General features: G+C 38.9%; 1 protein-coding gene across 1 annotated transcript in view; it reads right to left on the reverse strand.

Moving 5' to 3' along the window:
- Positions 1-24,288, reverse strand: part of ME2 (malic enzyme 2) — a 49,997-nt gene extending 25,709 nt beyond the window's left edge. Inside the window, exons 1-4 of the mRNA XM_040632501.1 lie at positions 24,116-24,288; positions 16,438-16,557; positions 7,557-7,690; positions 2,224-2,373 (exon numbers count right to left, since the gene is read on the reverse strand). Coding sequence (XP_040488435.1) covers positions 2,224-2,373; positions 7,557-7,690; positions 16,438-16,545 — 392 coding nt within the window. The 5' untranslated portion in view covers positions 16,546-16,557; positions 24,116-24,288. The remainder of the gene's footprint in view (positions 1-2,223; positions 2,374-7,556; positions 7,691-16,437; positions 16,558-24,115) is intronic.
- Positions 24,289-27,354: the final 3,066 nt, after the last annotated feature.

Raw genomic sequence — 27,354 nt, forward strand, 5'->3', positions numbered from 1 at the left:
AAGTTTTTGCTCACAACTGGAATATTTAGATATTTTAATAAAACATCAAGACATAGTATCATTTCCAAGCAGATTTAGCTAAATCACACTGGATTATTTTCAAATATTTTCAACTACTCCAAACTGTAATTGCATTGCTCACACAGTAGCTGCAACAAAGATCATTATTAAATGACATGATCGTTTTACCCAAGAAGAAACTCGATACACCTCTGGTAGAACGCAGTATAAAAATAAACCACCAACGCAGGACAGCATAATAAAGCTATGTAAACTACTATTAAAATTCACTAAAACTGAAAATCTAAAATTTGAAGGAGCAAGAAGGGAAAGAAGAAAAGTATAGTAACTTCACACAAAAGAGAATGTCCTTGAAGCATTAGGAAAAAGTGAAAAGTTATTTTAAACACACTGTATATTGTTATCTGGTTGAGATAAATCATCCAGATTTTTAAAAAGGAAGAGAGGAAGGAAGAAGGGGCAGGGGAGAAACATAGGTCGTAGAAAATGGGTTGGGTAGAGATGAAGTCCAACAGGCCCCCAGTGCCTTCAAACTGGTTCTTACACTTAACTTTCTCAACTTTGGCATTACTCTCCTAACTCAAATCAGTTTAAATAGTTTCTCAACCATAGCTACATCATAGGATCACCTGATGGGCTTTTAAAAAAAATGCCAGGGATGGGGCGCCTGGGTGGCACAGCGGTTAAGCGTCTGCCTTTGGCTCAGGGTGTGATCCCGGCGTTCTGGGATCGAGCCCCACATCAGGCTCCTCCGCTATGAGCCTGCTTCTTCCTCTCCCACTCCCCCTGCTTGTGTTCCCTCTCTCGCTGGCTCTATCTCTGTCAAATAAATAAATAAAATCTTTAAAAAAAAAAAAATGCCAGGGGTCCCACCCCCAGAAATTCTGATTTAACTGACCTGGAGTTTAGATCAAGATTTACTGACCATCTTCTATGTAAAAAACACAGTATCTGCCCTCACCCCAAAGCCATGTTCTTTATGCTTCATGTCCTTTCTGAGCGCTGGGTACCCATCAGAACTACACCAGGAACTTTTATGAAACACCTACATGGGGGCTCAACTCCAGATTGACTAAACCAGAATCTAAGTGGGGCCCAGGCATAAATAAATTTTTAAGTTTCTCTTTGTCCTTTAATGTGGATTGAGAACCACGATTCTGAATGAAAAATAAACCATAAAATAGCTGAACAGCTGGGTTAGCTTAACAAATGTTTAATACACATTAATTGATGGCAGCACACAGAACAGACAGTGTTCTCAAAGTGTCTTCCAGGGAACACCTGCAATACTGTCACCAACCATGTTCATTAAAATCCAGACCTCCACACCTTTCTCTTTTTCATTAGAATCTTGGGAAGGGGAGGGAGGGGAAGGTTGGCATGGATCAACATTTTAAGTCCCACAGGTGTTTTGCACACACATTAAATTCTGAAAGCCACTAGGCTAGATGAGGGCAGAGTGAAGATCAATGCTATCATGCATTGTCTGAAGGTCTTCATTTGTATCAGTATGTAAGAAAGACAGGAAGGTGTGAGGACTGTTGAAAATGCTAATACATTGGAGGAATGTGAAAAGAAAACACAAATTAATCTTAAGTTTACAAAGAATTGTCCCATCAGTTCCTCATCTGACCTTCTCGGCTCCTCTTTAATAGGTACTAGCATTCCTATTTTACAAGAAAACAGATTCAGAGGCAGAAAGTGACTTACGGAAAGACTTAAGTAGATGCCCATTCCCATACTCTTTCTATTTACAATATTTGAGGTGTTAGAACTATATGAAATTAAAATTTGGGGAAAGTCATAAAACAGAATAAACTACAGAAATTAAAGCCTACAAAAAAGTAGAATCTTTTAATTTGGGCAGATTGTCAAACTGATATTAATGATAACTCTGGAGAACCTGCCACCAAAATTAAGAGTGCCCCCTCCTTTTTTTTGTACAGAAATGCACGATTCTTTTACCAATCATAATAACTTGCAGAAGGTTAGGAATGAATGTTGCCATTTCTACAAAAACAAGATATGAAGATGCTGGGTTTTTATTAACTCCTTTTTGTCCAAATTAAGCTTTTGCGAGGTGGGAAATGTGATTGACATTAAGACTGTAATACATAAAAGAGAAACGTAAGAGGTGTTAGTGAGTGCTATTTTTCCTATATAATAACCATTTACAAATATATCTTTAAAAATAAGCCTTACTTAGGTCTTCTAAAGATGTGTCCATATTGGGAGCAGGCAAGACCCACTGTTGGTGTGTATACAATTGGCATCAGACTTTCAATATCATCTTGCAGAATTCTATAAAACAACTTCTCATTTCTTTCTTGTATTCCCATTATATAGATGTATCTGAAATTAAGCATAGTAAATAATGTCTACATCAGTCAGCTTTTACACTCGAAGTTTTGGCCTTTAGGATTAGAAGTTATATGTAAACATCTAAAACTAAGGACTTCCCTCCCTACCAGAAAACAAAACCCTAAATTATCATTATTTAACACCAAGGACAAAAATTAACAAAAATAAAAATGTACTTAAATGGTAGATGATGATAACGAAGAAGAGGAGGAGGAGAAGGAGAACAGCAGAAACAAGAGCTGGGGCGCCTGGGTGGCACAGTGGTTGGGCGTCTGCCTTCGGCTCAGGGCGTGATCCCGGCGTTACGGGATCGAGCCCCACATCAGGCTCTTCCACTATGAGCCTGCTTCTTCCTCTCCCACTCCCCCTGCTTGTGTTCCCTTTCTCACTGGCTGTCTCTATCTCTGTTGAATAAATAAATAAAATCTTAAAAAAAAAAAAAGAAACAAGAGCTAACATTTACTCAGCCCTTACTATGAGTCAGGCTCTATACCAGCCACTAGAAATGCAAAGACTACTATTAGACCACCCTACTCTTAAGGAAATAACTTTCAAGGTGATTGACATGTAAATATGAAAGCAAAATAAAGTGGCATTCATTCAAATATTTACTATATACTATGTGCCAGGCGCTACTTAGATTCCCAGGATATAAGAAGTGACCCCTGGGGGGTGCCTGGGTGGCACAGCGGTTAAGCGTCTGCCTTTGGCTCAGGGCGTGATCCCGGCGTTATGGGATCAAGCCCCACATCAGGCTCCTCAGCTATGAGCCTGCTTCTTCCTCTCCCACTCCCCCTGCTTGTGTTCCCTCTCTCGCTGGCTGTCTCTATCTCTGTCGAATAAATAAATAAAATCTTAAAAAAAAAAAAAGAAACAAGAGCTAACATTTACTCAGCCCTTACTATGAGTCAGGCTCTATACCAGCCACTAGAAATGCAAAGACTACTATTAGACCACCCTACTCTTAAGGAAATAACTTTCAAGGTGATTGACATGTAAATATGAAAGCAAAATAAAGTGGCATTCATTCAAATATTTACTATGTACTATGTGCCAGGCGCTACTTAGATTCCCAGGATATAAGAAGTGACCCCTGGGGAAGAATGAAAGGGGGGGTAAACAGAAAGGGGAATGAACCATGAGAGACTGTGGACTCAGGGAAACAAACTGAGGGCTTCAGAGGGGAGGGGGGGATTGGGATGGGCCAGTGATGGGTATTAAGGAGGGCACATATTCCATGGTGCACTGGGTGTTACATGCAAATAAAGAATCATGGAACATTGCATCAAAAACTGGGGATGTACTGTATGGTGACTAATATAACAAAATAAAAATTAAAAAAAAAAAAAAAAGTGACCCCTGTCCTTGTGGAGTTAGAATCCAGTAGCTTAAAGGCATTATAAGGTCTATATAGAGCGCAGAGGTTCCACAAAGGCAATGGTCAGTTCGTATACATATATAAATAATGGCTTTTCAAGAATAAAGCTTAGAAAACTGGGAAATGTTGACTTGAAAAAACCAGTGACAGGTCACTTGGCTGGCTCAGTCAGAAGAGTGTATGACTCTTGATCTCGGGGTTGTGAGTTTGATGTTGGGTATAGAGAGAACTAAAAAATAAAATAAAATAAATGAACTTAAAAAAGAAAAGCCGTAGATGCTTCCACTATTAAAAAGAAAAAAAGAAAAAGAAAAAAGCCAGTGATCACCTTGAATTAAATATGTATAAAACAGACTCACTACTTTTTACTCAAACTTGTCTCTCCTCCTGTTATCATCTGACCAAATGGGAATCTGAGATCCCATTCTTGATTTCTTCCTCTCCCACTCTGTCTTACCTTAGTCTAATAAATCAAAAAGACCTACAGTGTCCACCTGCTAAATAATTTTCAAATATACCTATATCTCCCCTCCATCCTCATCCTGTCCAAGCCAGCATCATTTCTCACCTGGGCTACCTCAAGAACTTTCTTTCTTTTCTTTTTGTTTCTTTTTCTTTCTTTTCCTTCCTTCCTTCCTTCCCTTTCTTTCTTTTCTTTCTTCTTTCTTTCTTTCTTTCTTTCTTTCTTTCTTTCTTTCTTTCAGGTGGGGGCAGAGGGAGGAGAGAGAATCTTAAGCAGGCTCCGCACCAGCAATGGAGCCCAACTCAGGGCTCAATCTCATAACCCTGAGATCATGAGCTGAAATCAAGAGTTGAATGCTTTACTGACTGAGCCACCTATGCGCCACACCTCAAGAACTTTCTAACTAGTTTTTATATACACAATTTTGCCCCCTGCTCCAATCTATTCTTCTCTTTAAAAAAAATAACTCTGTCCATTTCTATTCTCCTTCAATGCCTTCCGAACACCCATTAAATAAGCTTATGCTTCTAAGACCTCTGCCTACTTTCTAGCCTCATCTTCCTACTGAACTTACTTCAGTTTCTCAAATGCACACATCTCTTACCTTAGTGTTGCTATATACAAGGCACCCTTTGCCTGGAACACCCTCTATCCATGCACAGTCCCATACTTACACCCCCCGAATGCAACACAGGTGGCACGCTCTCCCTTTCTGCCCGTTCCCCTCCCGCACCACACATATATACACAGATTTTCCTGTTTTCAGGTCCCTCAGCACCCTACTCCTACTTCTGCGATTCTCACTCCACTTCCTGACTTTGTCTTCCCTCTAGCCTGGATGATACCATGAGCTAGGGACTATTGCCTTATAGAAGTCTGTATTTCCAGTATCTGGCAAAGTAAATGGAATGTAAATGGTGTGCAAATATTTGATGAATAAATAGGGAGAAGTGATTCTATTTGTAAGAGGAATAATATTTTCTATGTAGTTACTGCAGGTAGAAATAATACCAGTAGGTGGTAAAGGGAAGAAGATCGCTCCTCAGGCTAAGGAAGAAAACAATTAAGATTGAACAGCTTTATGAAACAGACAGCAGAGATGTCAAGAACAGATGACGATGAACTATCAGGCACATGTGATTCACTTTCACCTTCATTTCACTTTGGTCACTGAACTGAATGCTTCCTACTGAATCTTGTCTCCACCGAGGATTGTTACAGCTCAGAAATCTTGAATGCCACTAACGCAGTACTCTGATCACAACCCTCTCCCCTTTGGCTAGCTATACAATGGCCCGCTTCACAGTTCTTAGGGAGATCTCTGGCTCCTGGATCGCTTCATTTTCTCCTGTTCTATTAGGTTCCCTCCTAGCATCTCTTCTTTCCCTACTCTGGATCCCACGATCGACCCTCTCACTCTCAACAAATCTTCACCATTGTGGAATACGCCCGCAGCTTTATCAGTGCACTACCCTACCACAGTGTCTGTCTCTTCCGGCCATGAACTCTCGGAAGGCAAGGGCTGGAATTTCTCATTTTTGTAGTTCTAGAGCTTAAAATAATGCTTGGCACATAAGAGCCTTGAATGAATATTAGCTGAATGAATTAATGTAGCATCTTTGCCAGCTCAGCAAACCCCAAACCTGAATTATTGTTACATTTCACCTTTTCTGTGGAAAAAATAACATTGCTGGGCAGAATGGCATCAATACAAACAAGACTATGCCACTAGGCCTTCCGGGCCTACCCATGCCTTTAATCTGTCCTTGTTTAGCTTCACTTTTGGCTAAATGGCTGTTCTGTGATTCATTATTTGTGTATGACAAATCATGGAACACTACATCGAAAACTAAGGATATACTGTATGGGGACTAACATAACATAATAAAAAATTACTTAAAAAATTTTTTTAAATAAAAGAATTCTCTATAAATAAATAAATAAATGGCTGTTCTGAACATTTATCACTCTCCTTACCAATTTTATTTAACCTCGGCTTGGCCTTTATAAATCTTAGCCACGACCTTCATATTCTACATCATAGAGAAAACCAAGGTCATCGGGTGGGATGAGATCTCCAAGCGCTGCTCTACCAGCTGCACAGTTTACCCTTACCTGTGCCTGTATTTTATCTTCGCTCTTGCCTTAGAGAATGAGCTGTTCTTTTTTCTTGTTCAAGGCCAGCCTCTACCTCTGCACTCAACCCAATGCTCTCTATCTTTGCATTTGACCCTATGAGCTCTATTTTTGCACTTGACTATATGTCCCTTTCCATTCTCTGGGATCTTGTTCTATCAATTACCCTTTCTTCTGGGCTCATTCCTCACAGCGCAAGCACCTTTAATTTTCTCCTAGCCTGAAATATACCACCTCAAATATAATCTCCAAACAGGACTATAAATCCAAGTCTTGCTTTACTTACTCTTCAGCATCTTTCCTATCCCCTTACCTAACTTCTTGAAAGAGTCTGCATTTCCTTTCATCTCAATCATTTCTCAGTCTATTGTACTCTTCCTTTTGCCCCATCAGATCAAAGAAACCACTCTCACCTGTCATCAAACAATCTCCTGTACTTAACAAACCCAAAAAGGTATTTTTAATTCTGCATTCAGACTGATCCCTCTATGCAGAATACCTTGCCCTTCTTTCTCATTTTACCTGCCACCTGTAACATACTGTTTAAAAATCAGCTCAGGTATCACTTCCTCTAGGAAGCTTTAATGGACTCCCTAAGTTCGGCTAGGAGCCCTATTTGTGCTTTCAGAATATCCTCTGCATATTCCTTTTTCTCATTGTTCTGCACACTGCCATATAGAGTACAATGATGATCACAATATAACTATTGATAAGCTTCTAGAAGGCAGGGCTGGATGTTACTGGGGTGGCAATACATTCTAGTTTGCCTGGGACAGTTTCATTTATTTCTCTTTTTCACTTCCCTGGATTGGACGATATATTAAATTGTCAGCTATCCTTTACCTACTTTACAACCTCAGTGGCTAGTACAGTGGCACACACAAAATACAGGATTAATAAAGTTGTTGAATAGAAAGGGTACAAATCAGATGATACTCTGCTTCTAACAGTCCATTGAAGCCTGAAATGCTCTCTGATTTTAAGCTTAAAAAACAGATTTCTGCTAAATTTTACAATAGTGAACACAAGTATTCGGTGAAATAAAGGAAACATAATCACTATAAAAATAATAGTTAACTGCCTAAAACACAAGCTTCATTATAAGACTGCATATTTCTTACACAATAATAACCATAATGCTCCTAATTTTTCTCATCAGAGCATCAATAAAGAACTAAACATCTAAACAACTCTTACTTTTCCAAAGGGCCATTCAATTTTTTCACGTTTCTATGAAATCGTAAAGCTTGAATATCTTGTGTCTCTATTTTGGGAGGTAGAAGTCCTTGAAGACCAAGCATTTGTCGTTCTTGTAATGTAAATGCCATTCCCTAAAAAGGAGAAAAAGATGAAAAATTATTGCTTACTGAGGTTGCAATGGTGCTATCCTGCAAAATGTAATTTAAATGTAAATTTTTTAAAAATCATTAAGATATCATTTTGCCCAGACCGTCAAAAATTTGTAAGACTGATGATCTCTAGTATTGGTAAGGGTGTGGTAAAAGAGTTACTCTCACATACCATTGCTGGAAATGTAAACAGGTTTTAGTTTTTTAGAAAACAACTTAAAAATATTTTTAAATTTGAATGTACATACACTACTTCTAGACAGCCATCTTAGAGAAATATTCATACATAAAATAAGGAGGCATATACAAAAAAATTAATTATAGTACTGTTTCTAGTTCTCTTGACTATTACAAACTAACTAAAAGCCCATCAATTACGGAACAGTTAAAGAACCCATGGTATTTCCATACCATGAAATACCATACACTTAAACACAGATCTCCAGTTATGTAGAAGTATCTCCCAGACACATAGTTAAGAAAATAAAGCAAGCTGCAAATCAAACATACTCACTGTTGACTGTTGTGTTCAGAAAACCCCCATAAAGTACATATTATACACAGTTGCATGCATACATTAGAAATGAAATTAACAGACTACAGCTTGAAAGAACACAGACCAAAGTGATGACAGAAGCTACCCTCGCTAGAAAAAGGTGAGGCTGAGCTGAAGAGGGCAAAGGAAGCAATGATACTTAGGAAGACATTAACCTATATCATAAGAAAATCTTTTCCAATTTCTGATACTCAGTTGTGTGTTAAATTCTTTTCATAGAAGTGATGTCAGTGAATATGCCAGAGTAAGGACTTCCCAAATCTTTTCCTCTATAAAAGCAAAAAGAACACTGGCCAAGTGATCAGAATAAACTTCTTCAGAATTCTGGAAACTAACCAAAGGCTTCAGCAATCAGGGAACATTTTATTCAAGAAAAACAACTGAATTCTCATAAGAACAGCAAGTTTCATGACATTTTTATTTGTCTTATTCCTATGCTTCCCTCCTCAGCCCCCTGTAGCCTAGAAAATAGCAATCACTATGAAACAATCACTTTGAAAAACAGAGCCTGGCAGCTACTAAAGGGAGGCCGGAGATAATTCTAAAGCCCCATACTCAGGAAATTTGCCATTATTTGACCTGTCTGGTGGTTTGGTGGAAGACCCCACTTGCAAGGCTGTCTTTATTTAATCAGATTTGGAGTACCCCGTGTGAACAGCTTTTTCTCCAGAAGAGCTTGTTGAAAACAATCAGAGGTAATTATTTAACATGGCAGCTGTCTGAGGCAGTGGATAACAGCAAACAATAGACTAACCAAAAAGCTGCAAAAGAAAAGCTGAGGAACAAAATGTCCACAGGGTAGATGGGAATTTGAAAGCTTGACATATTCCTAAGATTCTAGATAGTCACCACGAGCTATAGGCAAGTCTAGAAAAGACTTGGGAAGGCCCTTAGCTCCCACCTCTGGTTAACCTTGAGGCTCTGTGTAGGGCTGATGTGTAGTTGTAAACTGCCTGAGTACTAAAGGCATGCCCCAACAGGTACACAGAGCCCTTAGGTATTTAAGTCTCCGTCTAATCATTAGTTGACCACTAAGCTAACAAAGCAGACTTTAGTGGGCATATCAAAACAAGAATAAAGACTTTTAAAAAGTAGTTCAATTATACTTTACACACATTAAAAGAATTAGTTCAGAAATGTCACTAAATAGACAACAGCAATACAACAAACCCTGAGAGGAATATCTGGTTTCCAGAACAGCGACATTATTGAATATGTCCAGTTCTCAACAAAAAATTTTAAGGCATGCAAAAAGACAAAGCTGACTCATACACAGGAAAAAGGGTAGTTAATAGAAACTGTCCCTGAGGAAGGTCAACCATTATACTAACTAAACAAAGACTTTAGGGATTTTAAATATGTTCAAAGTACTAAAAGACATCACATCTAAAGAACTAAAGGGAAGTATAAGAATGATATCCCACTAACTACAGAATATCAATGAAAACATATAAAAAAGAACCAAATGTAGAAATTCTGGAATTCAAAGTACAGTAACTGAAATAAAAAAATTCAGAGGGGCTGAACAGCAGATTTGAGCAGGTGGAAGAAAGGATTGGCAAACATAAAGAAAAGTCAATTGAGATTATCCAGTCTGAGAAACAGAAAGAAAAAGCAATGAGTAAATATGAACAGAGCCTCAGAGACCTGTGGGATACCATCAACTGTGCCAGTGTATGCCTAACAGGAGTCCCAGAAGGCAAAGAGAGAAAAGGACAAAAGAATATTTGAAGAAATAATGGCCAAAAGCTTCTCAAATCAATGAGAAACATTACCCCTGGAAGAAACACACATCCTAGAAGCTCAACAGCTCCAATCAGAAAAAAACTCAAAGAGATCTACACCTAAACACATCATATTCAAACTGTTAAAAGACAAAAGAAGAAACTTAAAAGCAGAGAGAAGTCACCCATCATGTACAGGGGATCCTCAAAAAGAGGAACAGCTAATTTCTTAACAGAAACCACAGAGGCCATAAGGCAGTAGGATGACATATAATGCTGAAAGAAAAAAAAAAAACCTGTCAGGGCGCCTGGGTGGCACAGCGGTTAAGCGTCTGCCTTCAGCTCAGGGCGTGATCCCGGCATTGTGGGATCGAGCCCCACATCAGGCTCCTCCACTATGAGCCTGCTTCTTCCTCTCCCACTCCCCCTGCTTGTGTTCCCTCTCTTCGCTGGCTGTCTCTATCTCTGTCAAATAAATAAATAAAATCTTTAAAAAAAAAAAAACAAAACAAACAAACAAACAAAAAAAACCTGTCAACCAAGAATTTCTAAATCCTTACAAAATTATCCAAAAACGAAGAAGAAATTGAGATATTTTCAAATAAACTTATTGTTGGCAGGCCTGTCTCACAAGGATATCAAAGGGAGTCCTTTAGGCTGAAATAAAGACACTAGACAGTAACTCAAATCTACATGAAGAAATAAAGAACACACGTAAGATCACCATATAGGTAAATATAAAAGTCAGTATAAATATATTTTTTTGTTTATAGCTCTTCATCTCTCCTACTTGACTTAAAAGACAACTACATAAAGAAATAATTATAAATCTGTATTGATGGTCATACAGTGCATAAACATATAACTTTTATGACAAAGCAGATAAAAGGAAAGGCTGGAACTATACAGGAACAGTTTCTATGTACTATTAAAATTAAGTTGGAATCAATCTGAATCAGACTGTTATAAAGATGGTAATTATAATCCCCACGGCAAACCACTAAGAAAATAACTCAGAAAAAGGCAGTAGAAGAAATGACAAGGGAATGAGTATGGTATACTAGAAAATATCAATTTAACACAAAGGAGGGGAACAATGGAGAAATAGAGGAACAAAAAAGACAAGACCTTTAGAAAACCAACACCAAAATGACAGACATAAACTGTATCTTATCAACCATTATATAATGTAAATTAATTAAAATCTACAATAAAAAGGCATGGATTGGTAAGACGGAGAACATGATCCAATTTTATGCTGTCTACAGGAGACACACTTTGATTCAAAACACAATTAAGTAGAAAGTAAAAGGATGGAAAAAGATACACCACGTAAATGGTAACCCAAAGAGAACTGGAATGACTAAATTAATAACAAACAAAATAGATTGTGAAATACACATTGTTCAAAGAGAAGGACATTTTATAATGATAAAAAGGTCAATCCATTAAGAAGGTGTAACAATTATAAATATTTTTGCATCTGTGAAAAAGGCCCAGAATACATGAAGCAAAAACTGACAGAATCCATGAAGAAAGACAAGTTGGAGACTTTGATACCTCACTTCCAATAATGGAGAAAACCACTACATAAAAACTCAGAAGAAGACAGAAGACCTGAACAACACTGTAAAGCGACTAGACCTGACAGACATGTCTGACACACTCCATGCAACAGCAACAGGATATACATCCTTCCAACCGAGTGCACATGGAATATTCTCCAGGACATATGTTAAACCATAAAACAAGTCTCAATAAATTCAAAAGGATTTAAATAATCCAAATAAGATCTCCAACCATAATGCAATGAGATCAAAAATCAATAATACAAGGAAATTTGGGGAATTCACAAATATACGGATTTTAAACAACACACTCCTAAATGACCAACTGACCAAAGAAGAAATCACAAAGGAAATTAGGAGATACTTGGAGATGAATTAAAACACACATACCAAAGCTTATGGGGATGCAGTGAAAGCAATGCCTACTGGAAAATTTACAGCTATAAATGTCCACATTAAAAAGGTAGAAAGATCGCAAATCAATAATCTAAACTTCTACCTTAGGAAACTAGTGGGGGAGAGAAAGAGCAAACTAAACCTGAAGCAAAAAGGAAAGAAGGAAATACAAAATATCAGAGTGAAAATAAATGAAATAGAAAACAGAAAAACAACTAGAAAAATAAACAGTGAACCCAAGAGCTGGTTCTTTGAAAATATGTACAAAATTGATAAACCTTTAGCTATACTGGAAAAGGAAAAAAAGGGAGAAGACTGAAATCACTAAATCTTTGCAACTCATGTTTCTCCTTGTAAGATTTCACCTAAGGCTAGGATATATAAAAGAGGTAAAACCCAAACTGTCACCCTTACTTCCTTTTCCCACTCTAGTACAAGGCTAAAGTGGAAAAGCTAAACTTCATTTATTTTTTAAAATCATTCATTTATTTAAGTGATCTCTGCACCCACTGCGGGGCATGAACTCATGACCATGAGATCAAGAGTCGTATGCTAAGCCAGCCAGGCACCCCTTAACTTTAGATTTAAATGAACTAATTAGTTCACTTAAAGGTGCTTTACCTACCCTACTGCCAAAGATAAATGAGTTGGCTACACAAGGTGTCACTGCCTATCTCCTATTTAGGCTTAAGGGACACTCAAAAGCGTTTTATTTGGGGTGCCTGGGTAGCTCAGTCAGTTGGGTGACCAACACTTTAGATTTTATTTATTTCTTGAGAGAAAGAGAGAGAGCACGAGCAGTGGGAGGGACAGAAGGAGAGGGACAATCTCAATCAGACTCTGAGCTGAGTGCAGAGCCTGACGTGGGGCTCCATCTCACGACCCCAAGATCATGACCTGAGGTGAAATCAAGAGTCAGATGCTTAACCAACTAAGCCACTCAGGTGCCCCTGCTGTCCAACTCTTGATCTCGGCTTGGGTCTTGATCTCAGGGTCATGAGTTCAAGCCCCACGTTGGGCGTGGAGCCTACTTAAAAAAAAAAGTTTAAAAAGAAAGCATTTTATTTATAATGCAGAGAAGTTAAAGTGATTTAAAAAACAATTTTATATATTAAATATTTATGTTAGTAGTTGATCAAATGCTTAAATTTGCTAGCCTGGTATTAACAAGTGAAGCAAGCCCCGCAAAGATAACATTAGCTTCAAATGAACACCTTTAACAGTCCACTTCTCCACCTCTGTCCATTTCCCTGGGCCACCTGTTCCACCATGTCTGCCCTTTTCTCATCTATGCCACAGCAATGCCCTCCCAATTAACACAGTGGTAAGTGTGCCTCCTTTGGCTGATCCTGAAAGATCCCCTATGCTATTTTCCTTTAGACACACCCAGTTTCACTAAGCCAATATTGATAAACATCCGTTAACTACATCTGAATACTGGGAAGAAAGAAAAGGCCCCTTCTATTCGTTTCCCTCCAAGTGCAATTAGAATAAACTGTCAGGAATTAGGAAGTTACCAAATACCTATTTATAAAACTGATAACTAGTAACTAATGATTCATAATGTCAAGACTGAAAACAATATTCAACAATAGCATCATGGCTAACTAAATTATAAAACATCCCCTGAAAGGAGCAACTCACATAGAATTTACAGTGCCTTAAGTAGCTTTACAATTTTCCTTTTCCTCCGTAACAGTTTAGATGAAGAAACTGGGATCCAAAGTGGATTACGCTGAAGATTACGCAGCCTGGAAGGGTCAAGCTGGGTCTCTCTTCAGTCTCCCTGATTCCAAATCTACCTACTGGACTATGATGCAGCCATATATAGAAGGCTTATGAACTATCATGGACATTATTTATAATATACTCTTCCCAGTACTAAAATGGCATATACAATTGTATCCTATGATCTTCAAAGTAAATACACTTTTAAGGGGATTTGGCAAAATAAAAACAGATGATATGCTGGGATGGTAGGAATGTGATTTTTCTTTCTTTTATTAGTCATAATATAATTCTTATTATTTATGAAAATAATAAGAAAAATTTGAATTAGTTTACTATTAGACATCTAGCCAGGGGAAGTTAAAATAAAAACAAACAAAAACCCTCGCAGAATTAAGAACCATAAAACCACAGCTCCAGGTACAAACTAGAAAGTGCATACTTCCTACAGGAAAGGATGCAGTGCTGAGTTTCAAAAAATTATCTAAAAAGTTTACCAAATGAGGAGAAAAGGGGAAATCCAATCTTCCACTCACACAGCCTTTTGAACATTTCAAAATGCTGTATTACCCACATGATTTAAATGAGAAAACTGAGGTCTGGAGAGGTTAAATGAAGAGTCAAAGTTTCATGGCTAGTAAATCCAAATTCACACTGAAACTCCTGCTTATAACCTAGCACGATGACGTCCAATCCTTTAAAGTATAAGGACTTTAAAAAATTTTCATAAAGAATTTCATATTCATACCAGAATAAGCAAATCTATAGGAAGAGAAAACAGATTCGTGGTTGCCAGGAGCTGAGAAGGGGGAGGGGAAGTGACTGCAGAATGGCATCTGGTTTCCATTTCAGGTGATGGATGCACACACTGAATGTACTTAATGTCACTGACCTATACACTTTTAAACTGTTACAACTGTAAACTGTACACTATTTACCACAATGAAAAAGTCTTAAAGACATAGTAACAGGTCTGCCTTTAGTAGACAGTGATTACAGACATCTTAAAAGATTACAGACAATCTTAAAAGAATTCAATACCGCCTAAAATTACTCTTTTATTAATGATAGCAACATACTCTTAAAACATTTAGCCTACAACGTTTGAAGCACAAACCTGATTTCTTTTAAGTTCCCAAGGAGTTCATGATCCTCAAATCAGGAATCACTAGTCTATGTTCCTTCTTGAACACATAACAAAAAACTATTCCTGATGCTTAAGGGGTTTCCAAAAATGATCTTTCAATGAGGTAACCTTACGGATGCTACCCAACCTTAGAGATTTCAGAGGACCAGAGCATTAGATTTTATTTTCTTTACAGAAGTACTGTAATGCATTTTAGACTACCCTCCTCCTTAAAATTAATTTGCCACTTAATGTACTTTATAAATTTCTCATAATTCCCTCGTACATTTTAAATAGTTTCTGTAAGGATAAAAATAAAATAAAACCAACATAATTAGCAAATATTTACTATACCCATGGCATTGTAAAAAAATACAATATTTTGAATGGTCCCTGCCCCAAAGGAACCTGAAATATAGTTAAGAAATACAAATTCATGGAAACATAAATACCAACAATGACAACTTAAGACATGAAAGGAAGCACACAGCAACAGATATCGATTACTTGCCATAGGAACAGGAAGATAAAAACTGCTACAGGGTTTCATAGAAGGGAGCGATTATTCCAGTCTATGGTGTAAGAAAAGGCTCTACAGGAGAACTGGATTTTGAATGAGTTGCATCTTGAAGATTAAGCAAGATATGGGGAAGCGAGGCAAAAACAAGAGAGGATTAGAATACACCTCTTTAAGCTTCATTTAACTCACTACTGCCTGCTGAATTCTCACTCTGTCCAAGGTACCAAAAATGCAAAGATAAGGCACTCTGGATGACCCCCGATTAACTTCCCTTTGTAGGCCTGATGTGTTTTGAAAATATATCATACTGTACAATTAGTTATCCTCAACCCCCATCATGCGAAACAAATGGGATTGGCAAATTTCTGATGACTGTTGTTTTAAAAGAAATCACGCCTTCATCTGAATGCATTATTCCCAAGAGGTAAATTTCACACATTACAATGAGCTCAATGTATCCTCTTAAAAGCTTTTGGTAAGACGTCTCTTTCTAGAAGTATGTGCACTTACTAATTATTATCACCACTAGAAAACAGAGAGGGACTTGCCCACTGAACACAGCTTGGACACGGAATAAAGGCAAGACTAGATAATGCCCATCACTTCTGCCCCAAGAGCATAATGAGGGGTCAGAAGTCTCTCCACTTTGAAGCAGTACTGTGAGATTAATGGGCAAAAGCACTTGTGTGCAATGATTTGTGTCCAAAAAGCTGGTGGAAGTATGGACATTAGACAAAATTTCATTCTACAATTTTAACCCCATCTTCCAAGGGCTCAACTGGATTTGAGCTGGGTAAATCTAAATATCCTACACTGGCCAAAAGACCTGGCCAGATTGCTATTCTAGGGAAGTTTTTGAGCTGAAACTAGGAAACAAAGTCTATCTTTTTCTGGTGGTAGAAGTTGTGAGGGGTGAAACTGGGAGCCATAAAGCAGTCATGATTCTTGCCATGTGGAGAAACGTGGAAAGTCATGCAGAAAAAGCAAATACCTCTGAATAGTTTTAGTGTAAAGCTATCAAATAAAAAAAGGTCATACTTTATCAGTCTAAAATATATCAAATCTTTACCAGGAAGAGAGAAAATGTTATGTTAGTATTAATGTTACTAACCTTGTTTGTTCTTGGGTTCAACATGAGTGTCTTGCCTTTTTCTTTTATGTGCATATGACGGCATACTAGAGTATAGGGAGTAGCAACTATTCTTAACCGGGACAACATCTTTCTTTTCACCTGGGGAAAAAGAAGCAAATAAAGGATGAGAAACATATTATAGAACTGCATGCACATCAGGTATCAGTTTTCAAAAGCAGATAGAAGAAAGCTTAATTTTCCACACCTGAAAAAGCTTTATCAAAGTCCATTTATGTTTCTATAGGTGGTAATCATTGTAAAAAAGTAAGAATTGGGTGAAGACAATGACTGACTTTTCCTGACAATACTCCAAGTCCCTAGTTAATAATCACTGCTATTTTGTATATACTGTATACTACAGTGTGATAAACCACAAGTGTGGCAAGTTATATATCTCCTGATTATGAGAGAAAGAAAGAAATCCAGAGATTAAGAAACAAGGTAACTTCTAGTAAACAAAGATATGTGGTCCATGTAAATGCAAATGGGAGTTTAGGTTGAAGGTGGAAAAGTAAGTAACAGAGAAGCCTGGAGCATAAACATTCAGAGGAAGAGAAGCTATTCAAATTCTTAATCTAGCTGTAGAATTTTAATGTACTAATATAATCAGTGTTTAAATATAATGTACTAAAATGGTTTTGTTTTTAAAAACTCTGTTATTTCATATTTTAAAAAACATGCAAATTGGCTAGAAAACACGTTTTTGCCCTTTCACAAACATCACAAACACATGGGAATTTTTCAAAATTGGAAACTCTACATAATACATTACACATTAAATATTTAAAATGGGACTATAATAGATTCTTCTGCATATCAATTCTGCTACCCAAAATCAATTTGCAAAGCCCATTTTTCTTAATCATTACAAATCACTGCAATTATCCCACAATAAGTTTTTACTGGAATTTTTATTTGCTTAGAAATCAAGGTTTGTATATGGGGTACAGCAAACCATTACAATGGGATTATTTTTAAGTTAATTTTTATGGAAGTGAATTCACATAAAACTTGCCATTTTAAAGTGAACAATTCAGAGGGATTTAGAAAATCCATAATGTTGTGCAACCTATCTCGACCTAGTTCCAAAACATCTTCACCATCCCAGAAGGAAACACTACCCCATTAAACAGTTCTTCCCCCTCCTCCAGTGCCCACAACCACCAACCTGCTTTCTGTCTTTATAGATTTACCTATTCTGGATATTTCATATAAATGTGGTGCACAAATGTGGCCACAAAAACAAAAAATCTGTATGATTATAAGGACATCAAGAATCATGAGAGATGGGGGGCGCCTGGGTGGCAGAGCGGTTAAGCGTCTGCCTTCGGCTCAGGGCGTGATCCCGGCGTTGTGGGATCGAGCCCCACATCAGGCTCCTCTGCTTTGAGCCTGCTTCTTCCTCTCCCACTCCCCCTGCTCGTGTTCCCTCTCTCGCTGGCTGTCTTTATCTCTGTCGAATAAATAAATAAAATCTTAAAAAAAAAAAAAAGAATCATGAGAGATGGGGACTGCAGGGTGAGAGGATAGGACAGATGTTTAAAGGTATAAACCTGCAGTGAGAGTCCTAAGAAATAATAATTCCTAAAGATCTAATGCATAGTATAGTGAATATAGACAACAATGTTGTACTATAGTCATCAAACTTTCTAAGAGACTGATCTTAATTGTTCTAACCACTAAAAAGAAATGATAATTATAAAGCATGAGAGGTGATAATTATCACTACAATGGCAATCATATTACAATATATGAATATATCAAATTAATGCTATACACCTTAAATTTATACAATGCCATACACCAAATATACTTCAATAATAATAATAACAAAGAATTATGAGAGATATACAACAAAATAATTGGGTCACTTTAAAATGTTAGTGAAAGACAAACAGTAAACCTGAATTAAAAAAATGCTATCAAGGACACTTATCGGGACAACTGGCAAAACTGGAAGATATACTGTAGCTTAAATAAAAGTACTGTAAAATGTTAAATTTTCTGTATTTGATAACCGTATGGAAGAGATATCCTTGTTCTGAAAACACAGTGAAGTATTAAGGAGCCAGGAAGTATGATATATGCAACCAAAGCCTTTCAAATCATTTCAAAATAAATTTTAAAAAGATTGAAATGGTAGCATTGATTATGTGTTCATGTGGTTCTTCCAGGAGAGACAGCATTATTTGTCAAAATCAAAACTTTGGTACCAAAAGACTGGATTAGTATTGCAGTATATTGGTGAGGTAGGCAAATCTAAGATATAGTATGGAATACTTTTTACTTTACATCAAAGACAATCTGAAAAAAATTTCATTTTGTAATCAGTACTTGTGGTATAATAAGAAATATATTGGGGGGGGGGTGCCTGGGTGGCTCAGTCAGTTAAATGTCTGACTCTTGATTTCCACTCAGGTCGTAATCTCAGGATCCTGAGGTCAAGCCCCAAGACAGGCGTGCAGAGTCTGCTTGAGATTCTCCGCCTCTAGTTCTCCCTCTGCCCCCACCTAAATAAATAAATAAAATCTCAAAAAAAAAGAAATATATTTGGTTTTTGTCCCCAAGTTCTGGCACAGAGCTCCTAAAAATCCTTGGAATTTCCTGAATGATAGGAGTATTTTTTGTTATTCGTAAGAAGTCACTTTTGATCACACTTGAATTTATGCTAATGAGGTGACCTAGGGCTGACCACTATAAGGCCTCAGACAGAGCTGGTCACGAGACACCAAATGGTTAGAGAGTAGGAACTTTCTGCCCCACTCCAGAGCCTCCAGAAAAGGAAGTGGGCAGGGGCTGAAGACTCTTTAACAAGGAGATCTGAGGGGTGCCGGGGTAGCTCAGTTGGTTCAACAAGGTCTGATGAGCTTTCATGTTGGAGAACACATTAGGTACCGGGGGGAGTGGCGCACTCAGGGAGGGCAAGGAAGCTCTATGTCTCCCCACCCCCACCCCATCAATACCTAGTTCTGTGTATCCCTTCCATCTGTTCCTGAGTTGTATCCCTTTATAATAAACCAGCAAATGTAAGTGAAGTATTTCTCTGAGTTCTGTGCGCCATTATAGCAAATCATCAAAACAGGAGGGGGTTGTGGGAAGCCTCAATTTATAGAGAGTTGGTCAGAAGTGTGGGTCACAACCTGGGACTCGTAACTGGCATCTCACGTAGGGGCAGTCTTTTGGGATTGAACTCTTAACCTATGGGATCTGAAGCTATCTTCGTATGAACAGTGTTAGAATTAAGTTAAATTAAAGCAAACCCAGACAGCATTTGCTGAGAATTGGAGAATTACTGGGTGTGGGGGAAAAAAATCCTGGGTTTAGTGGCCAGAAGAATTTAGACTGCAGGTAAGGAAAATTAAAGTTTTCCCTTTCAGTAGTTAACTTAAGAACAGCATTCTAATATATGAAATCTATTTTCAACTCCTGGTTAAAGTTTTGTTTCTATCCAGGGTGCCTGGGTGGCTCAGTTGTTAAGCGTCTGCCTTCGGCTCAGGGAGTGATCCCGGAGTTCTGGGATCGAGCCCCACGTCGGGCTCTTCCGCTGGGAGCCTGCTTCTTCCTCTCCCACTCCCCCTGCTTGTGTTCCCTCTCTTGCTGGCTGTCTCTCTCTCTCTCAAATAAAATAAATAAAATCTATAAAAAAAAAAAGTTTTGCTTCTATCCAATACTGAATTTAGTCTGTTAAAGATAATACTACTTATCAAATCTACTTTACATATATTTATGATGATCAAATGAGACTATATGCAAAAAAGTATTATAATTACAGAATGTTTTATCACTGAAATTACTTTATTAGTAAGCGTGAGAGAGTAAGATAAAATATAAAGTAATTTTAATAGTGTCTGTAAAACAGTGCTCATAAGTTAAAAAAATATTAAGGACAAAAAATCTGCCCAAACTAGAACCAAGCACTAAGAGATAGACAGGGAGGCTTCAATACCAGAAATAAGAACAATGAGAGGCAACAAGATAAAATGTTATGTTATGCAGGTGTGATGGAAGGAAAACTCTAAGAATCAGTGAAGTACAAACAGGAACCAAAAGGCAGGGCTTCTAATTTTTAATTAATATGTAAAATTAAGCTGCCTGCTTACCTGACAGTTTCTGGGAAACTGAGATATGCCTCTGGTTTCTCCTCCTGGTGTGTCATTCCCATGGTCTTGCCCTGGAACTTACTCTCTGGTGTTTACAAACGGGACCGGGCCAGAAACTGCCAGGCCACTGGCTGCTGGAGACTACTCTCCCTGGCCCCCTACTTGGGGTTAAAGGAGGTCAGTGCAAGGGAGACAGAAATTAGAGGTCATGATTAGGTGCAATGAGCACAAGCTCTGCAGTCAGACTGGAGTCTGAATCTGGACTCGGCTCATCACCGCTTTGGATTCAGTGTGTCACCCAGGCATTCCCAAATGGTCTCTGAATTGGTGTTAGCCTGGAACACATTTTTCACTGATGTGTGGCCAAATGCAATATAGTCATTCATAAAACAAAATTTATTCTCTTTGCTTTCCTGTTCTAATTATGATCTTCCAACCTTTTTGGTGATAAAAATGTCTTTTCTTTTATGAAAAGATGGGGATGGTGGACTGCAATAGTTCTTAAAAGGGTCCTTAACCTTGACAGAATTAAAAGCTGGCAGTCTGTGTCTGGTCCCAATTGTCCCCCTATACACACCTGCCCATCAAGTCCAAAAGTCTGGGGACTGCCTTAGAAGTCTCACTTTTCTCATCAATGAAACAGGGGAGGAGAAACTCTATTCTGCAGAGCTGTGTAGTAATGATGATATTTATAAAGTATCAAGCAATTAAGAGCTTTATCATCATCATAAAGAGCTTGACTACTTGACATGAAACTTTATTCAATAAAATCCATATCCAGGCAGCTTAGCAGAGTAGTCAAAGGCAAGCTCTGGAATCAGACTACTGGATTTAAATCCTGGCTTGGCCAATGCTAACTCTGATTTTGAATAAGCCTGTTGCAGTTTTCTCATCACTCAAATGGGGATGATAAACAACAGGACCTACTAAACAGGGCCATTTTAAGATTTAAATTAGATAATCCACGTAAGACGCTTATCACAGTGCCCTCTAAGTGCTCTATAAATGTTAGTTATCTAAGCACTATTAGTAGTCGTAATAGATTAAGGTAGTCAGGTGTCTTCTGAATGCCTGTTAGTTTCTGCATCAACATCTGTGAAATCCTTATTAAGAGGCTATAAGGATAGTCATGGTTAGCATTTATTTAAACTATTTCAAATTAAATCTCTAGGTCAGTAATGAGAATTTGGATGGTATACAGATCCAGGCAACATCAGTGTCATTCTGAACAACATCTACAGAATCAATATAATATTTTTCATTACTTTTGAAATTTGTATGTATTGATCAAAGGAAATATACAGCCATATAATCAAAATGGTGACTTTAAAATAAAAGTTAACTTTTTATAAAATAGATTTTTAGAAAATCATAGAGTGATTTTGATAGTATGAATTTTGTCCACCTTCTAAAATTGATCCTCAGTAAACAACCATAGGTTTCAGTTATTATTTGTTTTAAAATACAACTAAGTTTGGGGTGGCTGGGCGGCTCTGTTAGTGAAGTATCTGACTCTTGATTTCAGCTCAGGTTTCAATCTCAGGGTTGTGAGTTCAAGCCCTGAATTGGGTGTGGAGCCTACTTATAAAATAAAATATGACTAAGTTTGCCGAAAATTCACCAAAGTTAATTATAATTTATTTTAGTTTCACTTAATATAAAATTTAATATAGTTTAGAATACCTTGTTGTTATAGGAAATTAAATACAAGTTATGCATGAGCAGCATTATAGGAGTTAATTTGCAAACGAAATTCTCAAATGGTAAATAAGTTTTTCTTTTATGAATTTTTAACATGTTTCCATAACAAGTGTATTATAAAAGACAAAAACATACATAAACACCTTGTAAAGCTCAAACCTATAAGTAGTTCTTTCTCAGGAGTAAGTACCAAGCAAGAGTATATTTAATTCTCAAGAGAATGAAGAACTTCTATAAAAGCATAGCTCAATATTTCCTTAATAAATAATAAAAGTTCTCTCAGCATATCTGGGATCTATGCTTAACTTTTAATTAAGTCTTTATAACTACCATAAAAGAGTCAAATACAGATTGCAAATCAAAGTTCAAAGCTGATTAAAGGTCCAACATTAGAAGACAAGAGTTAAACTGTTTTTTCTGTATTTCTGCAGACCATGCAACATAGTAACATTTAACTCAATTTGTTTTAGTAGTTACACAATAGATTATATATTTATCTATATTTTGTCAGTGTGTGATATGTGTATACATACACACACAAATACACACATGGGGGACGGTGGGGAGGGGAAGTGTGGGCAACCATTTCTTCTCCAACTTCCAGGATGCCTGGAAGCTAAAGAATAAATCCATGAGTAAAGATTAAGATTAAAATTCATGAGTACAACATTGCAATTAATTTAACAACATGAACAATGCTTAAGGAGTGACAGGGTTAAGAGGGGGCTGAGCTGTTATGTTAAATTACCTGAGTTCCAGTCCAGACCTGGCCACCTAAAATCTGTGATCTTGCGCAAGTTACTTCACCTTCTTAAGCCTTAGTTTCTCCATTTGTTAAGTGGAAATAACAGTACCAACCTCAAAGAGTTATTTTGAGATGATTCATGTACAGAACAATGTCCAGCCCATAACCGACAATTTATACGTGCTTCTATTGTTACCAATTGCAACACTAAAGGAAACAACAATGCTATTAACTATTCTGTTTAGAAGTGACTGCCACAAGCATTAGGAAAGTAAATCAAGCAGATAAGGAGATAACGCATTTTGTAAGGAAGCACTACTTTAAGATGTATTATTTTGATTATGCTTCTCATCAAAAGGCAACAAGTTTTCTAGAATTATTTTCGTAACCACGAAAGAAAGTCAAATCCAGGAACGCAAATGTAACACCACCACCACACAAGCAGAGGTGGTTATTACCAGTGTCAAAGAAACACCTGACAATTCTGGTCTATTTATGCCGTTTCACATGAATGGACAGAACCGTCCCAATCGTAGAACTTTCTAGCTTGTAGCAAACTTCCTTTAAAGCGAGAAAGGAACGAACGAACAAACACGCGCGCGCGCGCACACACACACACACACACACACACACACACACAGCCTAACTCCTGTCATTAATTCATCCTTGCAGGAGATTTGATAAAAGGTGTCAAGCCACAAAATCGGTCTTTAAAGGGCGCGGGAGGGAGCGACGCTCGTGGTCTGGAAGCCACGGGACCTCATTCCGGGGCGGAAAGGGGGCCGCGCTGGGACCAGCGAGTCGAGAAACGGGGAAGTCGCACCTCAACACCGTGCCCGGGGAAAAGCCGCGGACGTCGGTATTGCGGACCGCCGCGACCTGACCGCTTCCCCGCCCTCAGCCCGGGCTCGGGAAGACGCTTCCCTTCACCTCGCCCCGCCCATCCGCCAAGCGGGTCTGTGCCGGCCGCACGCGTGAAAGCCGCCGGCGGGTCCGCAATCTGCTCGGCGGACCGGGCGGGAGGAGGCCGGCGCCCGCTCCGCTCCCGGAGCTCCCGCCCGGGCCCCGCCGCGCCAGGCCGCCTGCAACCGCGCGCTGCGCGGAGCCTTACCCTAAGTCTGGCCCCGCGACAGGTGGTGCTGCCGGCGGAGAGGCCGCGGCCCTGCCGCCCACACAGGCGATGCTCAGCTGAGGCCGAATCCGGCCCACCTCTTCCCTGAGCTTCGCGGAGCCGGCGCTAGCTCAGGTTCGGACAAGCATGGGCGGCCGACAGCCGGCTGGGCAGCCAGTCAAGCGGCGTAGTGAGCCCGGGAGCCGGGAGGCGGGCCGGCGCGGCTCGGGCGGAGACTGACGGGCGCGCGGGCCAATGCGAAGGCAGAAAGCCGGTCCGGGGGGCGGGGCTCCGGCCGCGATTTCGCGGCGGGCGCGCCCGGGTTCCTTCCCCATAGGACCTTCCTCGATCTTTCTTTGAGGTTACTGTTTTGAGGCCGGGCGCGCGCCAGTGTGGACGCGATCTCGAGGAATACGAGAGGGGCCGTGTAGAGGAGAAGGAGTCCGAAAACCCAGGCGACGCCCGTTGTTCCACGAAAGGAGCGGGGGCTGGCTTACGGCGGACCCCGCATCCCCCAGATTGCCGGGGTACTCGAGGGGGGATGGCAGCGCGTTCGCGCGAGAAGAGGCTCTGCGCAGGCGCGGGCGGGCCGGGGAAAATCCGCGGGTACCAGTCTCCCAGCCCCAGTAGTCCAGAGGAAGGCTGGGAGTTTGGGTCCATCGTGGGCAGAGAGCGGAGGCAGGCAGAAGGTGAAGGAGAGATTAAGAGCTGGATACAGGTCAGGTGGCTGGGAAGAAGAGGGGGAACCCAGGAAATGTGAGGCCTCTGCACTTAAGGAACGCTTTCTATTTCTGAGCAATTTTTGTTTGTGTGTCTAGGCCTCGATCTTCTGCAGAATTCTTTGCCATTCTCCACGCCTGCTGGCACAGTTACTGTCCCGCAGGGAATTTACTAATCTCTATCCTCACAGTCACCATAAATAGATGTTCAGTGTCCTCTCTCAGAAAAGGTCTGGAACACTAAATTGAAAGCAGCAGGGACTGCACCTTAGTACCTCTTTACCTATTCACGGTTATGACATTGGAGGATTTTTCTTCACTCTTTTTTCAGAAAAATCTTATCACCAAAAATTCTTTGCTGTAAATGAGTTTGTGCACTTTTAAAGTATGGTAATGATAATTTTATTATTTTTTTAAGATTTTGTTTTTACATGATCTCAACATCCAAAGTGGGGCTCGAACTTACAACCCCTAGATCAAGAGTTGCATGCTGCATGGACTGAGTCAGCCAGGTGCCTCTGGTAATGATAATTTTAAAGCGAAGATGTAAAGAATACAAAAGGAGTCAAGGGAAGATGGAATAAGAAAACTGAAAGTGATGGAAATGTAAAATAGAGAAAATTAAGTGGAAGTAGAGAAAAGTAAGTTGTCCCTTCCTAAACGCTGACAATAACATGAAATCTGGAGCAACCCAGCCACTGTGAGCATCAAAGGGCGAGCATGTTTGGGAACACTGTAGTTAGATGATAAATGATAGGTGTGGCTGCTATAGTAACCACCGCAGTAAAAGAAGGACTGTAAATAAGCATCACCTAAAATAACCCTGCTCTGGGGAAATTGTCAAGAACATCAAGCTGAATGAGGGAAACTTCAAAAATTACAAGCATCATAAATGCTTCGTTAATAGAGATAGAATTGTTTTGTCTTTGAAAGACAGTTTGTCCTACATTAGAATAACCCTAGTCTGAAGGGTTGTAGAGCTATCATGGATGGGACTTATTTTGGTTAAATTGAGGTCATTTCATTCCTTAAATGAAATATTTCTTACTGTCAAGAAGACAAACACTGCTATTTGGCTGGCCCATCCCAATTCATTTATCCTGAGTCACTTTGGTGATTGGTCTGAGGCTTCCCATCCAAGACAGTACCATATGGCTATTGAGCACTTGAAAGGTGGCTAGTCTAAATTGAGATACACAGTGAGTATGAAAACAATACAAAAAAAGAATGTAAAACATGTATCTTGATTTTTAAAATATCAATCACACATCAAAAAATTTTTGGTTAAATGAAATATGTTATTGAAATTAATTTCCTCTTTTTTTACTTTCTTAACATGACTACTAGAAAATGTAAAATTACATGTGTTAGCTCCCATTTGTGGCTTGCATTATATTTCAGTTGGACAATACTAATCCAAGAAGACCCTGTTAAAGTCACAATCTTGGAAGCTGCTGGGTGGGACTTCTGGAAAGGCTTTAAAAAATAGGCTCAACTGGCATGTACCTTTGGCTTTTTGCTTCATTTCACTTCATGCCAGAAAACTTTGAAGGCATGGCCCCCATCATTGGACCATAAGATGACAAGCGAATGGATGAAGGCTTATACTCTAAGGGTATTGGCAGGATTAAGAACTTGGATCCCTGATAGTATTATTGAACCACATTCAGCCTTGGTTCCTAGCCTTATATTTATTATTTTGTGAAATAAGCCTCTGTATAAATCAACTCAAATAGGTTTTCTGTTGTTTGGGACTAAAAGTAATTTCTAACAAGTACTGTTAAAATGCACAAAAATTGTGTTCCCTGCCATAATACCTTTCTTTAGAATAGCTCATAACTCAAATGGAGGATAACAAACCCAAAGTAGTAGTAGCAGCAGCAGTAGTCATAACAATAGATTTTCCACACATCTGTTTTCAGTCATACAGAAAATTTACCTGCAGTTACAGAGTAATGGCCGCATTATCTAACCCAGGAGCTGTATCCTTCACTGCAGTTCCCACCTGTAGAAACCAGTAGAGGAAACTTTGGGAGGTTTTAGGCTTTGTGTTTCTATTAATGATTACTCGTGTTTTCCAATTATACTTGTTGTTTTCCTACCCTTGCATTGTCCAGATCAAGAATATAATATACATAATAAGATGTCACCAAGTACCTGTTACATGAAAGAACATGTTAATTGTTATATTAACTTTTCCATTTTGTATGTGTGTGTTGAAGAGGAAAACTTTCTTGTTCAAACTTGTTTAGTTTTGGGTTTTCCACTTTCTGGATGTTCCTTAAGAGAATGAAAGAACTTTTCCTACATGCAGGTTCTCTCCAGTAAATGCAGTTACCTGACAATCCTTGACTAGAAACACAGCTGAATAAGAAATGTATCTCCAGGGGTACCTGGGTGGCTCAGTCAGTTAAGCATCTGCCTGCCTTAGGCTACAGTCATGATCTCAGAGTCCTGGGATCCAGCCCCACATCCTTGGCTCCCTGCTCAGCAGGGAGTCTGCTTGTCCCTCTCACTCTG

The sequence above is a fragment of the Ursus maritimus genome, unplaced genomic scaffold (genome assembly GCF_017311325.1).
Source record: "Ursus maritimus isolate PB19 unplaced genomic scaffold, ASM1731132v1 scaffold_18, whole genome shotgun sequence".
Classification (NCBI taxonomy): Eukaryota; Metazoa; Chordata; class Mammalia; order Carnivora; family Ursidae; genus Ursus; species Ursus maritimus.